This window comes from Sceloporus undulatus, chromosome 2, assembly GCF_019175285.1.
Source record: "Sceloporus undulatus isolate JIND9_A2432 ecotype Alabama chromosome 2, SceUnd_v1.1, whole genome shotgun sequence".
NCBI lineage: Eukaryota > Metazoa > Chordata > Lepidosauria > Squamata > Phrynosomatidae > Sceloporus > Sceloporus undulatus.
This window is the reverse complement of record NC_056523.1, coordinates 234,652,013-234,669,162: the sequence shown is the minus strand read 5'-3', so window position 1 is coordinate 234,669,162 and position 17,150 is coordinate 234,652,013. Positions and strand designations below refer to the sequence as shown.

The window sequence follows — 17,150 nt, the reverse complement described above, 5'->3', positions numbered from 1 at the left end:
ACAGCAGATGTTGAAAGACTCAACCACAAGAGATTTGGAACTTGTTTTCTGATTGAGGCCTATTTATAGTGGATGGAATAAGAGCCTGGGCTTGACCAGATCCAAGAGGAGGAACCATGGACATGATTTGCACACACATGGAACAGAAGATTCTCTCACACATTGGGCTAGTATCACTCTTTTTCCTTTACCAGCAGGACTGCTTCTCATTGGTCCTTCTGCAGCCATTCTTCTAGTATGGCAAAACCAGAGGACAGAATACTTGCAGCAAAGCATGTGTGTCTTCCCAGGCTTCTTTCCAAATCCCAGACCCTAAACTACAGTGGTACATACAGAACAGACAAATGCTGTTACTTTCCAGCCTTGTCACTTTCTCTGCTTTCTGGGAGAGCCAGTACAGAGTGATTGCTGATGCAGCTGGAGGAAGAATAGTATGGAGAAAAGGAGCATGACCGCAGGAGGGTTTCACTACCCAGAGAAAGCAAACTAACAATCCTCATTTGGACCATGACTGAAATGTTTCCAGTGGCTGTCCTGCAAGATGTTAAGTGTAAACTACACTCAATATCAGTTTTGTAAATAAGCTTATAGAAATTTTGATGTGAGGCTATTTTTCACTACAAAAACAAACCAAGGCTTTGTTCCTGTAATGATTAACCCCGTTCCTAAAAAAGCAAAACACACTTGAAAACTACATCACACACATATGCGTATTGCAACATGGGAGAGTTAATATTTTTAAAGAAAAACAGATTCAGGAGGCTGTAATGAGGAAATAGTTCATGCTTTCTCCAACTAGTTTCTCTCTACTCATGTAACTCCAATACTAGACCCCCTTACCAAGTGCTCACATGCTCCTCTTACATAATTTAATTTACTGTATATACAGTACTCGACTATAAGTCGATCTCATGCATAAGTCGAGGGTAAGTTTTGGGGCCAAAATTAAAGATTTTGATATAACCCATGGTAAGGGCTTGTAACAAAGGATCTAAAGGGTGAACTAAAAGAAAACAATGCCAAAGAACTTGCAAAATTTCAGGAGGTATAACTGTATGTGTTCCCACTGAAAGATGGATGGATGAAAGAATAGAGGGGGCTTAGTGCTTCCAGGAGAGACTACACTCTTGCATTTCATCAGGGGATGGTTTCTATTTTTATGAGGGCTAAGGTACAGTACTGTACTTACATTGACCCATGGATAAATCGATTCAGATTTTTTGGGTCAATTTTTTGACTAAAATTTCTAGACTTATACATGAGTATATACAGTAATGACCAAAAGATTTAGAATCATTGCACTGTTCAGTCTGTTGTACAACTTCACACATGTAATTTATGTGAAAAAGATGAATAAAATAAATATTTCCTATAAGTGAACCTGAAGGGTTTTATCCCAGCATTTACTACCTAGAAATTGTTTGGTTATATGTGTATGTGTCTTCAAGTCACCTGCAAACATATGCCCTCGTGACTTTTTTAGGGTTTTCTTAAGCAAGGTATATTCAGAAGCGGTTTTACCAGGTCCTTCCTCTGAAATATAACCAGTATTCCTTGGTGGTCTTCAATCCAAGTACTAACCAGGGTTGGCCCTACTTCGCTTCCAAGACCAGAAGAGATCTGGTGCTTTTAGCCTATTTAGACCATGGCATAAGACTAGTGGGGATAATTTAAAGCTGGGCATAGTGCTGACAAGTGGAGTTAAGCCCTCCTCTTGCCTCTGTTTTTCCTTGTTAAAACCAACACAGCTTTTTTTTCTCTCAGTGGGGATTATTTCTAGTATGGAGAATCATTAAGAAAAGACACCCCACTGAATTGGAATAAGTGGCTTTGCAGTTTAAAAAGGTGAAGAGTGCAGCTTCCCTGCTCATATTGTATTTTAAATCACTCTCAGTTCAACCAGCACAACCCAGGCTTAGGGAGGATACTTATTCCAATTAGTGTCTCTCCTACATGGGGAAATAAGGAGACTGGAGTCTTAGGCAGAAGAAAACAAGTTAGGACAGGTTAATGCTAAAGACTGAGAACCGAAGCAAAATAATGTCATAATAAACAGTCACTGAGAGATTAAATGATCTGCTTAGATCCTAGCTCTGTGAATACACTGCAAGGCAGTTGCTGTGCTTCTCCTCCTGAATGAGAAACCTCATGAAAAACCTGACCTTTTGATGCAGGAGCATAGCTAAGAAGAGAACTGTATAAATCCCTACAAAATGCAGTGAATTAGTGGAAAGATGAATAGATACTGAATATTTTTAGTGTGTCAGCATGGTGTAGTATTTGTGTGTTGGACTAGGTTTGAATCCTTGCTCAACCACAGAAACCCAATGGCTGATTTTGGGTAAGTCAAACTCTTTCAGCCTCAGGGGAAGGCAATGGTAAACATCCTTTGAACAAATCTTGCCAAGAAAAGCTCGTGATTGGCTCCCCTTATGTTGGTAAACAACTTGAAGACATACAACAATAACAGCAATAAATATTTAATCAACAGATAATGAATTTATAGGGAGACAACTTACTGAAGCATTTTTTGTTTGTTTGGCAACTTCAAGAGATCATAATTACTATATAAAACAACTACTACTGCTGCTATCACTCTCTTTGTATGTTCCTGTATTATTTTGTATTTCTGTATTTTGACTGAGGGTGACTTATGGGGTTTTTCTTCAGAATATCATTTATTCACTTTGCAACTGTGCAAGGCAGTAAATTCACAACCTGGCCGAGTTTTCACAAACTAATCTTGCTACCACATATGATGTAAAGCAATACTTTATCAGCATCCCCTCAATACCAATGTCACAATATACATGATGCCACCTATGACATTCAGTTTTCTTAGATCAGAATGAGTGATGATGGACAAATGGGAAGGAACATCAAGCAAAACCAAAATTTACCCTCAATACTTGTTCTAGAAATTATAGGCTATGATATTTAGGACACAGGGACAGAATGTTTGGTTCCATGTTAAATGTGGGTCACTTGATCAAATGATCCACCTTTTGAATTATGCAAAGTATCTCTAGCATGAAGCACTGCATTTCCTGCTGTTCTCTGTTCTTTATCATGTCGAATTGGGATGGCATACACAGGGTTTTGCTAGATGGTACTCAAGTCCTCTGTTTTCACAAGGAAATAAAAGTGCAACAGCTGCTGAGAAAAGAGACATCCCAGGCAATTTTTCAAAACAGGTTCATCTCAATTTAAAACAGCTCCAGGAGGGATGATTTCTAGTGATAATTTAAGGAGTGCTCTGTTTCATTCGCCCCCCACAAATTACCCACAAACAGAGTTTCTGGACTGATATCTTAACAATGACTACACAAAAGAGAATATTTAATATTAATAGTCATTAGGTTTTGTATCTTGAATAGCAGTGAGTCGTCCTAAGCATACAACTCCACTCGTCCCTCCACATTTGCTGGGGTTAGGGGCACAGGACTCCTGCGAATGCGGGAAAACTGCAAATAACAGAAACATGGTGTTTTTATCTGAGAGGACACCTCTTTAGGAATCTCTAGGTGCTCCAGGGCAACGCTGTGGCCAATATCTGCCAGATATTGACCACATAATTGCTCTGGAGGAGCTACAAATGCCTAGCGGAGTGTTCTCTCTAGGAATCTCTAGGTCCTTCAGTGTGACTTTGGTTAAAGTTGACCACAGAGCTGCCCTGGAGAACCTAGATATTCCTAGAGAGAACATATCCTCAGAAGTCAAAGGTGCAAATTTGGAGGAACAAGTGTAGTGTAAGCAAGAGTTCTGAATCATTTTGTGAGTTCCAGTCTCAGGATTGCAGTTTGAAAAGGTTTCTTAAAATAAAGAAATGAAATGTGTCATATACTTTATTGTTATTATGATGATGATCATGACCCCTACTCTGGAGGAAAGTATAAAACCTAATTTTTATGACGGGGCCATACTGAGTCACTTTTGATTCTTGCTGTGTAATTCTGAAATGCAGTTCCTTTTAAGAACTCTGGAACCTTAATCTCATTCAAAATGGTAAAGGCTCTTTTTTAAAAAGCAAGATAAATAATAATAATAATTAGTAGTAGTACCAGTAGTAGTACTGTAATTATTGTGTGTGTGTACGTGCTTTCAAGCCTGTTGACTTATGACAACCCCATGAATTTTTCATAGGGTTTTCTTAAGCAAGGAATACTCAGAGGTGGTTTTGCCAGTTCCTTCTTCTGGAATACAGCCTGCAGCTCCTGGGATTCGTTGGTCGTCTCCCATCCAAGTACTAACCAGGGCTGACATACGTTCCAAGATCAGCCAGGATCCGGTGCCTCTGGGGTAATTAGGCCTACAGTAATCGTTGTTGCAAACAACGAGTCTCGATGCTGCTGCTGCCGCTCACTCCTGATTATTGCCTTTTTCCCCAGTGGCCTGTCCTGCACATCTTTCTGGGTCTCATTTTGTGTTAAGAGGAGGATGTGCGACTGCCTTGCTTCCAGCATCTGCTCCAGCTCCTCATACAGTTCCATTGCAGACGCCTGTCTGGTGCCTCCATGGGTGCTCCTGGTCTGCTTCTGTGGTCTTTGCGTTATGTTAATGGTTGTTTGGAAATCAAAGGGGACATGGATGCAAGCTGCGGGGAAAGAGATTCCACCTCAACATTAGGAGGAACGCCCTGACAGTAAGGGCTGTTTGACAGTGGGACACACTGCTTCAGAGTGTAGTGGAGTCTCCTTCCTTGGAGGTCTTTAAGCAGAGGCTGGATGGCCATCTGTCAATGGGGATGCTTTGACTGAGAGTTCCTGCATGGCAGAATAAAGGGGTTGGACTGGATGGCCCTTCTTGGGGTCTCTTCCAAAGCGATGCTATGATCCACCCACAGGGTCGACTGGAGAATCATAGAGTTGGAAGACACCTCAAGGGCCATCCAGTCCGACCCCATTCTGCCATGCAGGAACTCTCAGTCAAAGCACTGAATGGGAGAGGCAGAGTAAATAGTAATAATAATAATGATGATGATAATAATAATAATAATAATAATAATATCAACCTCCTGGCCCTGAACGGAGCAGCAGAGGGCACGGAAAAGCCTCACCCACTGGAGGCTGACCAACAACCACCACGACCACAACAACAACAACAACAACAACAACAACGTTTGGGATCCTGTTGTGGTTGTTGTGAGCCGCCTCGGGTCCCAACTCGGGAGAAAGGCGGGATACAAAACAAAAACCAGTCAATGCATAAATAAATGTTGCTGTTGTTGTTGTTGTTTCCCACCGCGTCTGGAGGCAGGCACCATGTCGGCCTCTGTCCGTATTTGCGACGTCAGTGTCACCTTTTGTGTCATTAAAAACCACACACAAACACACACACACACACAATAGGAAGAAGGAGCAGGAACACCTGTTGGGCTCAAGAGAGATAGAAAGAGAGAGAAGGAAAGAAGAGGGGAAAGTGCACCAGGAGGGTGGCCACCCAAAGGAGATGCGGAGACACGTACACACACACACACACACTCATATGCCCCCATCCTTCCTTTCTCTCTCGCACAGCCTTACCTCTTCTCCTCCTCCTCCTCCTCCTGCTGCTGCGCTGGTCCCTTCCATTCCGTTCTTGACGCTACTGCTACTACTCGCCATGTTCCTCCTGTTCCTTTCAAACAGGATGTGCGCCGCCTGGAGAAGACACGGTGGTTAAGCCGCCTCTGCGCGCGCGCGCGCCTCGCTCTCACCGAAAGAGAGAATCAAACCTCTCTCTAGTCTTCTTTCCCTCTCTCTCTCTCTGCCGCTCGCGCGCGCGCCTCTACCTCCGACGGTTGGCAGCCACCGGCTTTCCTCCTTCCTCCTCCTCCTCCTCCAGTGAAATTCACCTCAGACGGCTGCCGGCGCTCGTGCCCAGCTTCATTTGCATACCTAGCCCCGCCCCCCATGCACACAGTGGTCTTTCTAAATTCCGGGCTTCGTTCGCATACTAAGCTCCGCCCACTTTCAGACAAGGATTTGTTGGTTTGTTTGGTTTTTTGGCTCCAAGCTCGTGCGCACCTTCATCATCAGCATAATCTAACCCCGCCCCCCCTGGTCCTTCCTGGCCAAAGCAACAGCTGGGAGGCGGAGCGATTTCTTCTTCGTCTGCCTTTCACATTACTTCCGCCCTTTTTTTCTCCTTACATACTTCCGCCCACTTCCCATCATCAATGCGGTCCAGGCTTCCAAGCAGCTCGCGCGCATCCTTATCTGCATATCTAGCCCCGCCCATCCAGGAGAGAGAGGAGGAGGGATTCGCTTTTCCAAAGCGGCTTCGTTTACATACCAAGCTCCGCCCAGCTTTCGAATACGGTCCAGGCTTCCAAGCTCGCGCGCACTTTTATTTGCATATCTAGCCCCGCCCACCCGGGAGCGGGAACGACTCCCTCTTCCCCTGCTAAGGAAAAGAGGCTTTATTTACATACTAAACTCCGCCCATTTCCAGTCAGCTTTCTAACACCGGGTTTCCAAACTAACACGCACCCTAGTCGGCATATCTAGCCCCGCCCACTCGGGAGGGGGAGCGATTCAATCGTACAGTACTCGTTTTTATCCCAAGCTCCGCCCCCTTTCAGTCAGCTTTTCAAATACCGCCCCAGCTTTGCGTTTGGCTCCAAGCTCGTGCCCGGTTTTATTTGCATATGTAGCCCCGCCCACCCAGGAGGGGGGCGACTCCCTCTTTCCCGGCCGCGAAAGAGAGGCTTCGTTTACATACAAGCTCCGCCCCTTTTCAGTCAAAGACGGCCCCGGCTTTCCGTTTGGCCCCGCCCATCTTGTTTACACGAACAGCGTATCCCGTGGCTCCTCCGTTGCCATGGGGTTCTGTTCTGCCTCGCAACAGGGAGGGGGGAGGAGGGAAAATAGAAGCGCTGTTATTGCGCTATTGTCTGAGGGGGCTGAAGAGTGTTGTTTTTCTCCTTTGCTTCTGGAGGATCTGGAAATCTTAGGTCCAAAACACACTGAAGAAATAATCCAGTTTGAGACCAGTTTTAACTACCCTGTCTCAGTGCTAGGGAATCCTGGGGATTGTAGTTTATTGTGGCACCAGAGCTCTCTCTGACAAAGAAGGCTAAATGTCTCAAAGAACTATACTTCCCAGAATTCCCTAGCATTCAGCCAAGGCAGTTGAAGCGTTCTCAAAGTGGATTATTTCTTCAGTGCGTTTTGGACCTCAGTTTGAAACTCAGAGCGCAAGAAAGTCGAGAAATGCTCATAAACCACAATGAAGTATATAAGCATATGTTTTATAAGCATTATGGCTCTATGTTTTGGTAATGGCCCAATCCCACAATAAATTTATGTATGATGTCTTTTATGTGGTTGCTGTTGTTGTGTGCCTGCAAGTCATTTTTGACTGATGGGGACCTAAAACGGACTTATCATAGGGGTTTCTTCAGAGGCGGGTTGCCATTGCCATCCTTTGAGGCTGAGAGAGTGTGACTTGCCCAAGGCCATCCAGTGCAAATTGCACATTGCTAAAATCAAGGGTGATTTCCAGAATTAGGGATAGGGATTCGGTTGGCTGTCTGTGTCCACAGACTTCTTATCCAGATTCAGCCATCCACAGCCTGAAAATAGTGGTGGTGAGGCCACTACTGAAAAAGACCTCCCTGGATCCCGCCATCCTGGATAACTATCGGCCAGTCCCTAATATTCCATTCTTGGGCAAGTGGTGGCTTCCCAGCTCCAGAGGTTTCTGGATGAAATGGATTATCTAGATCAGTTTCAATCTGGCTTCAGACCTGGCTAAAGGACAGAGACAGCTTTGGTCGCTTTAATGGATGACCTATGCAGGGAGATGGACAGGGGGAGTGTGCCCCTGTTGGTCCTGAGGGATCTGTCAGTGGCTTTCAATACCATCGACCATGGTATCCCTCTGGGCCGCCTTTGTGGGATGGGACTTGGGGGCACTGATATGCAGTGGTTCCAGTTTTTCTTAGAGGGACAAACTCAGAAGATGGTGTTGGGAGGCTCCTCTTTGATTCCTTGGCCGCTGGCCTGTGGAGTCCCACAACGCAATGCACTCTACGTAGGACTGCCTTTGGAAACTATTTGGCAACTTCAGCATGTGTAAAACGCCACAGCCAGAATGCTGAATGAGGCCAGTTACAGGGACCGCATAACTCCCTTGTTAAAACAGCTTCACTAGCTACCAGTCCATTTCCAGGCACAATTCAACGTGCTGGTTATGACTTTTAAAGCCCTACACAGCTTAGGTCCAGATTATTTAAGAGACCGTATCTCCCCACATGAACCAGCTAGAGCCCTAAGATCTTTAGGAGAAGGCTTTCTCTCAGTCCCTCCACCATCACAGGCTCGTCTGGTGAGGACATGAGGAAGAGCCTTCTCAATGGCTGCTCCTGCCCTCTGGAATAACCTTCCACAAGAAGCAAGGCTGGCCCCCTCCTTGCTTGCCTTTTCTCGGCAAGCAAAAATGGCCTTATTCAATCAGGTTTTTAATGTATAAAGATGGGATGGCTTGTCTATTTGTTATATAGGGTGGGTATCATGGTGTTGAGTGTGGTTTTAATGTTTGTAATTTTATATTGTTTTTAGATTATATTTTAACTATTTTATTGTAATATGTTTTTAGAATATTATTTGCGAGCCACCTTGGGTCTCCTCGGGGGAGAAAGGCAGAATATAAATCAAATCAATCAATCAATAAATTTTAAACATATCAGTTCCAAAAAGCAAACCTTGATTTTGCCATTTTATGTAAGGGATGCCAATTTACTATGCTATTGTGTGTAATGGGACTTGAGCATCCATGCATTTTGTTATCTACAGGGGTCATGGAACCAAATCCCAATGGAAACCAAGGGCCCACTGTATTAATCTCTTAAAGCAAAAACAAAAAAGGGTAAGGGAGCTGTAGCCTTTGTACTATTTCCCAGTCACTCTCTTTGCCAGCGTTTTCCTAAAACACCCTGAGGTGTATAACAAGAAAAGCTTTTGTTTCGTAAAAGCAATTACTGTAATGTCTTTCGTGTCAGTATGTACACATAAACTGGGTGTTTCTGTTACACCCAGTTAGAGCTGAGTAGTTTCACAACTAATTTCAAGCACAAGGTGTTTTCCATATCAAGATTTTCAGTAAACACACATACAACAAAGTCACTTTAAAAAAACAAAATCTGGGTATAAAATCTTAGATGTGACTTCAGTGATTCAACTAGTGAAACATCAATGGTAATCTACCAACTGCAACCTTAACTATCTTAATATTGGCTTATTTTAAGTTTTAGGATGCAGCTGAATTTAAAAAAAAAACAGGCAAGCATCTCACATCCATTACACTTGGGCATGTCATTATTTGCAAAACAGGCACAAAGTGCACACAAAATCAATAACAGCAGATGAAGGATCTAAAATGAAAGTCCTGTCCTATTCAGAACCTGTTGTCATTGTCCGTCACTTAAATCAAGAAACATGGATCATAGGGATTTTGAAAACAGTTCCTAGCAAGCTGGAAGATAATATCCTGAGTTGGTGATTAACAGTTAACTACAGCAGGCAGGACCTGCAACTGAAGTCGTATAATATGTATTAGAAAGAACACAAATATTTGTATAACGAGGGGAGGAGGACTGGTCAACCACTAGAAATACAATGAGGTGACAGTGAAACAGTTACTGTATATTGATACAGAACATAATAGACTCTTGCAAGCGGACATTACAGGTTTATGTGAGAAAGCCACACCAGAATGCTTGTACTTGCTCAGAGTCTGTGAGCCATTGCTGTTAGGACTGAGATGAGAACTGCGATTCACACCAGATGTTGTTGGTCTCCAATTCCTAGCAGCCTTAACTAGCATAGCCATTGATGAGGAATGCTGGGAGTGGCAGTTCACCAGTTGAGTGATGATCACTGCTGTGGTAGGTTATGTTTCTACTGCGGAGTCTGTAGGACACATTTTCAGAAAATTAAGTACAAAACAAGAAACTGTTGAACTCTGGGCCTGGAATAACGACACGCATGAAATCTCTTGATCGTGGGATCAGCTGTGGGAGTTAGCTCTTCTATAAACCCTGTTTGCCTGAAGAAATTGGCATCAAGCACTGGGCTCAGGTGTTCCTTCTCATTTCCTCACCATCCTGATGAACATCCAAGTTGGCAGATCCCATCATGATTATTGTCTATGCAGCATCCCCTCTGAGTCTGGGAGATTAGAGGGCGTATTGACAGCAGCCTTCTGCCTCCAGCTTTTCCTGCTCTATGAAGGCTGGCTCTTCCTGCTACTGTGATCATTCAGTTTCAAGGACCGGTTGCTGTAGATCTAAAAACTCCTGGTCTACCTGAACTCTCTCAACTGTAGCATCACCATCCCACACAATTTACAGTCTCCTGTTTTCTTCACCTATTAGCTTCGGTATTCAGATCTCAGAGGCCTTTTTCCTTCCCCACTTCTGACTCAACACTCTCTTTTCAGCCACCTTCCATCTTCCAGAGCTTGAAAAGAAGTAATGAACTGCAAGCCATGTAACAAGTAACTTAGGCTGGTAACAAAGGAGTAGTTAAATTAAATTTTTAAAAAATGTGACAAGAGGGAACAAAATTATTTTACTAGTGCAATGCTTCCTAGCATGCTTCCTAGTATTACACCTGTAATGCTAGGAAGTTACCTTTAAAGTTACCACAAATACCTTTAAAGGGTATTTGTGAGATATTTTGGCATGTTTTTTCGAGTTTTATTCCATTCCCTTACCAAGCCTAAAGGTTTTATTTTTATTAACGTAAGAAAAAATAATGAAAAAGTAACCATCAGTGTAATGAGCAGTGTAATTAATTACTTTGTAAACACACAGCAACAAGGAACTACTTTCAAACACTGTAATGTTGGAGAAACAAATTATTTTTATTAGTAACTTTCCTAGCTTTCCTCTCCTAGCTTTGTAGTGGTAATCAAAACCTCTTGACTAGACTTTCTGACTAATCCTGTACTTGACCGACACTGGTAGCCGCTGGCTTCCCTGTCGATGGAGTGGATCAGTTCTGGCTTTTAACCTGAGCTAAATGGTAATGGAGCTATCCAAGGTGTTGAATTCTAACCCCAAAGTAGATTCATCAGCTCACTTGACATGGATGGGTCCTTGACATTTCAGATTAAAGCCCAAAATGGATTCACCAGCCCACTTGACATGTATGGGTTTTTAAAATTTCAGATTAAAACCCAAAGTGGATTCAACAGCCTACTTAACATCGATGGGTCCTTTAAATTTCAGAGTAAAACCCAAAGTGGATTCAGCAGCCCACTTGACATGAGAATCAGATGCCAACACTGTTGATGGACTTTCTAGCTACAAATTCTGTTTACTCACTCCGTCCCTCCCTCCAACCAGTCCAAACAAAAACAGGTTCATTTGGAAAGCATTAATCTGAGAACTCCTTTTCATAGCAACCAAAACAAAGCACTTCATTCTCCCATCCAACTTGCAGTATTAGAGGTAGGTTTCTGGCCTAATCAGTTACACTATAACTCCACTTAGAAATGTTTTACAGAATACAAACATTTAAAACATAAACCGGCAGAAGTTCAATGTTTCTTCACAATGCTCATCAGGTACAGTAGTTGACAAAATAACATACAAAGATGAGTGATTCTGTGCTGAGTTTCATATTAGAAGAGGCAATACAAGCAGATTCTTCAGCCACTCTAACCGCCATAAAATAAATTAATAAAATACCCCTTTGATGAATGTCCTGTTTTTCTCAGGTTTGATTGATATGGTTTTTAAAATGTTACTGGCCTCAAACAGATGGGCCAAAAGAAGAGGTTTCAAGCCATTTTCGGGGCATTGCATTTAGATGACACGTGCCCCCGAAGCAACTGGGAAACTGTGCTATGGCTGCTCTAAGGTAGGAAAAGCTGGACTGACTTTTTATTTTTGAGCCACCTTGGGTCCCTTTCTGGGAGAAAGGTGGCACAGAAATTAAACAAATAGGTAAGTAAATAAATAAAATAAAAGAAGCTGAAATAAACCGCTCTAGCCAGGAAGGCGCACAATTTTAAATACCTATACTGCAGCCACTCACTCACAAACCACAATGTTCAATACCAGCCAGGGGCTCCAGGTAGACTCAGCCTGGCATCCAACTAATAATAATCTGTAGGTTGCTAAAATTAGTGCCCAGCTTGTTGGGGCAATTAGCTTACACTTTGTAAACCACTTAGTACATTGGTAAGCAGTATAAAAATGCTATTGCTACCTTCACCCTGCATATAAACACCCTGATGTGTTGTTGCTGTTGTTATCCACCCTCAAGTCGATCTTGACCCATGCTGACCCTGTAGATGAGACATCTCCAAGACTCCCTATGCTCCGCTGCTCTGCTCAGGCCCTGCAAATTCATATCTATGACCTCCTTAATAGAGTCCATCCATTTAGCATGTGGCCTTCCTTTCTTTTTCCTTCCCTCTATCTTTCCTAGCATTATCTTTTTTTCCCCATTGAGTTGTGCTTCCTCATGATGTGGTCAAAGTATGACAGCCTCAGTCTAGTCATCTTGGCTTCCAGAGAGATTTCTGGTTTGATCTGCTCTATGAGCTATTTGTTTGACCTCTTAGCTGTCCATGGTAACCAGAACTCTTCTCCAGCACCACATCTCAAATGAATTAATTCTCTTCCTATCTGCTTTCTTACCTGTCCAGCTCTCACATCCATACATAGTAATAGGGAATACATTGGTTTGTATGATTCTAACTTTCATGCTCAGTTGTATGTCTTTATAGTTTAGGATATTTTCTAGTTCTCTCATAGCTGCTCTCCCCATTCTTAGTCATTTTATGATTTCTTGACTGCAGTCCCTACTCTGATCAATATTTGATCCCAGGTATGAAAATTCTTTTACTATTTCTGTTTCCTCATTGTCTAGGTTGAACCTGTGTAAATTTTCTGTGGCCATTATTTTTGTTTTCTTTATATTCAACAATAAGCCTGCCTTTGCACTTTCTTCCTTGATCTTCCTTAGTAGTTGTTTGAAGTGAGACTAGTCCCAAAGGAGCTCTCCATCAGATCCCTAACATTAAAACTCGCATATAAATGCACCGGTGCAGGTGCACATTTAAAAAGGATGGAGCCAGCTGTCAGGGTGACAATGAAAAAAGGGAAGGTGTGACATCTCAAATGGCTGTAAGTACAACGTATACAAACCAGACAGTTCAAGAGGGGGCATGTAGTGGGGGCATGATTGTGCAATTGCCAGTGTTTTACTAGGCACACCAGTGCTCTGATGTCCTTTACTGGTCCCAATGAGATGGCATCTGGGCAGCAGGAAGTTGCCGGCGGTATGTTTCTGTGATGGTGCACATGGATGATGGAGGAAAATAAAAACAAATTACCCAGCAGCGGAGCTTGAGTCCATCTTGTATAGTCAGGGTGTGTGCATGTGGGCCACCTTGGGAGCAGTCACAGGGGGCTCAACCCGCTCTCGGAAGAAGCAGCTTTGGACCGCTCTTTCCTGCCCCTAGGATGCTACCTTTACTACTCCACTCTGAGCCTCTGGACAAAGCTAGAGAAATTAATGGGTTCCCTGCTACCCCGGTTTTTATTTTTGAATTAGGTATGGCTACTGGAGATGAATTCCAATCCTGCGTTGCACACCAACTGTAATGCTTTGAAGGGCATCATTCCCACAGTGGTGAATGAGACCTTGGGTAAGTATAGAAAGAGTTGATGAGAGTTTTAGTTGGATTTGGGACCTAAGAATCTGCAAACATCTGCATGAATGAAATTGTTGGGCAGATGGGGCTCCGCAAAGCTGATTAGAAGAGGGAATATTTGGCAGGCATTATTTGCCATCAGGGCAGGTCCAGCGCATGGTGACCCTATGAAGGAGAGGCCTCCAAGGGTCATTAACTGCTATACTCTGATCTTGCAAACTCATGTCAACCATTCAGTTCCCTTTACTGAATCGATCCATCAGTAAATGTGGTCTTCCTTATTTAAGCTCCTATGTGTGTGTGTGTGTATGTGGTCAGTGGGTTAACTTAGCTGTCAGTGTGTTTTAGCTCAGTGTGCGTTTGTGTGTGTGCCTTCTCATGGTTATGTCTGGTGTTGCCCTGATCATGGACATGTTTTCTAGACCTAGTGATTGAGATCTTCACCAAGATCCAAAAGAGGCAGAGCATCCTTCCGCTGGAGAGCCAGGGCCACTTTGTGCTGCTCTACAGTGGGACGGCCTCAGACATCAGACTCTCGCGGGCGTCCAAGAGAAGGACATCCCTTCATTCTTTCCAGAACCATCGGCCCCAACCTGAGATCAGCACCAGTACCAGCGCCAGTAATTCCACCAACACCACCAGCAGCTGCAGCGGTAGCCACTTGACAGAGAAGCAGCCGCCCAAAGCTTTGGAGAAGGTGCCTAAAGGAGAAACCAAGGGGGAGACAGCTGGCCCTCCTGAAGGGCTCTTCCTCGCGCCCTGCAGTCCAACCTCCCACCCAACCTTCCCCTCTTCCAGGAGTTCCCCAAGCCCTTCCGCCAGCTCATGGCCCACGCCAAGCCTCCGACGAACAGCCCCAAAGCCATCGCCGCAGCCCCAAGCCGTAGCTGCGACGATGCACTCGCCGAAGACAAAAAGACCTCCCACCGTGGCTCTTAAACCAAGATCACTTGTGTATTTGAAAAGCCCTTGTTCTTTTTCCTCTAAAGGACAACAAGAAAAACATAGCCCCTTATATATGAGGTGTTTCGGTGTTTTTCTTCCCATCCCTTGGATTGAATTATTATTTTGTTAAGAGCAAAATATTCTTTTTGATCTCTTTTAAAAAAAGAAAGCATGGTGAGTGGTGCCAAATGTGGATTCACCGGTAACTGAGATACAGATTTGCTCAGCTCCTATGCTTCAACTTTGCAATCCCATTTGAGGTATACCTATATGTATGTGTGTGTGTGTATGAGTGTGTGTGTGTGTGTGTGTGTGTGTATATATATATATATATATGGGTGTGTATGTGTATATATATTCCAAGAAGTAATATATAGTATGTCTCAATTCATGACCCTAATGTGTTCCTGGGCATTAGTTCTTGAACAGAAACATTGGTATCCAAGACAGAAGTAACATGGAAAGAATAGGGCTAGGTTCCTCCACAACACCACTTAACACAAACAAACAAAAGAACCATTCAGCAAAAATTTTACCCCAAACTTACAATATGTTCGCATGAACAAGCAGATCAGGTAAGCCTTGCATAAGTAAGCAGAAACACATTGAACCATCTAGAGATCATCCAAAGCTTCTTCCAAAGTCTATCTAAGGATGATTTCTCCCCACAAGCCTCCACTTTCCATCGTAGCTTAGTTCCAGTTCTGGTTTCCTTGCTCCAGTCTTTAGACAGATACATACATGTCCATGGAGATTCCGTTTAGTACAAAATGGTTAGAATCCGGTTGTTGTTTTATGCACGGCTAAGTTTCCTTCTGGACACTTTTGTCCATTGTAGAATATTGGGCAGGCTTTCCGTTGTGCAATGTCGCCACACAGCACAAGGGTTGGCTATCAGAAGCAATGCATAACTCCATATGCTGAGATGTTGGCTACACAAATGCCAATGTAGACTTTCAGCCCAAACGTATGCTCTTCTGAGCATTTATTTCAGGTCACGTTCCCCAACAACTCCAGCATAATGAACCATATTGTCTCTGATACTGCAGGAGACACAAATGGAGATCCTGTGTCATCAACATAACTGTGATGATGGAGTGCTATCTTCATAGGGCCTATACAGACAGGCCAAACTAAAGCTGCTTTGGGTCACTTTGGAGGTATGCTGTTTAAATGATGCATGCGTCCCAAGAGGCCAGAAGTCGCACGAAAGCCCTGCTCCAGCTTTGGCGCAGCTTCCGGACTCTTAGAACGCATGCATCATTTAAACAGTATACCCACAAAATGACCCGAAGCAGCTTTATTTTGGCCTGTCTGTATGGAGCCATAGTTACATCTGAAACTTTGTTGTTGTTCTGTGCCTTCAAGTCATTTCTGATTTATGGCAACCCTATCATAGGGTTTTCTTGCCAGGGTTCTTCAGAGGAAGGTTGCCATTGCTATCCTCTGAGATCTGACAATGCTGCCCCTCAAAAACCTACCTTTGCCACCTGGCAGCCCCCTACCTGAAGGGTTTCCAAAGCCCTGGAAGTTGAGGTACTACAAATGACATGTGCAACACTCTCCTAGTTGTGGGGTGCATCATCAACAGGCAGCTGGAGAAAGGCCTTAGGGTCCTGCCACAACTACTTGTCTCAGTGCGCCCTCCGAAAGAGTAGGTATTCCAGATGTGTTTTCCCCAGCATCCTAATCTGCAACACCTCAGAAACCATGGTGCTGCAAAAGCAGGTTTTGGGGGGCTCACATCCAGCCGTCCATAACTATAAATCTGAATGCCCAGCAGTTATGGGATTGTTAACTCCATTTTGCAACCTTCTAACTCATTGATTTCCAAACTCTGGCCTTTCAGGTGTTTTGGACTCTGCCATCTTGGCCAATAGTCTTGGATCCTGGGAGCTGAAGTGGGAATCACTGTTAAGATAACCATCGAAGAGGATGCCAGCCATACAATGCTCAGGATGGTTAGCCATAGGGAGCCATTTCACTGCAGCTGTGTGCAATGTACATACAAACCCGCAGTTCAAAAAAGTAACTTTTCCAATTTGTTTTGTTTTGTTTTGGTATTGGTTTATTCAAAACAGTGCTCTGTCTCTGTATGTGTTTGGAAGAAGTGATGTATTTCGCCTGAAATAGCTTCTCGGTTTAAAAAGGAAGAGTTTCCCAATGTTGCACTGCACAACAAAGCCTCTCTTCCACCCAACAGACAGACCAGCCTTAAATTTAGTGGGGAAATCACAGTGGAAGTGAGTCACATTGAGAAAGCGGCGAGACCCGTTCAAAGAAAGAGAAAGCGCCATGCTGGTGAACTCATCCTAGGCCACAGGCGTACATTTCCATAGGAAAAGGCATTCTGTATTTGCGTAGCAGCACAGAAAGGAAAGAAAGGGGGGTGCAGCAGAGTGGAACACTTATTGTTTCAATCAAAGAGCCATGCAAAAGGAAGACTAAAGACTAGCTCTGTCTGCAAAGTGCTTCTTCTTAAGGGCCAGTGGTGCTTTTCCTCTCGTGACGAAAGCAAACCTCAGACGCATCATGGCATCTTTGGGAGGAAG

The 17,150-nt window shown here is 43.7% G+C and overlaps 1 protein-coding gene across 1 annotated transcript; it reads left to right on the top strand.

The window, feature by feature from the left end:
* Positions 1 to 11,720: 11,720 nt before the first annotated feature.
* LOC121923728 (protein polyglycylase TTLL10-like) lies at positions 11,721 to 17,138 on the top strand. Its single transcript, XM_042454440.1, has 4 exons — positions 11,721 to 11,849; positions 13,554 to 13,647; positions 14,076 to 14,858; positions 16,680 to 17,138. The coding sequence occupies exons 1-3, from the start codon at positions 11,799 to 11,801 to the stop codon at positions 14,726 to 14,728; spliced, it is 798 nt and encodes a 265-aa protein (XP_042310374.1). The 5' UTR covers positions 11,721 to 11,798; the 3' UTR covers positions 14,729 to 14,858; positions 16,680 to 17,138.
* Positions 17,139 to 17,150: the final 12 nt, after the last annotated feature.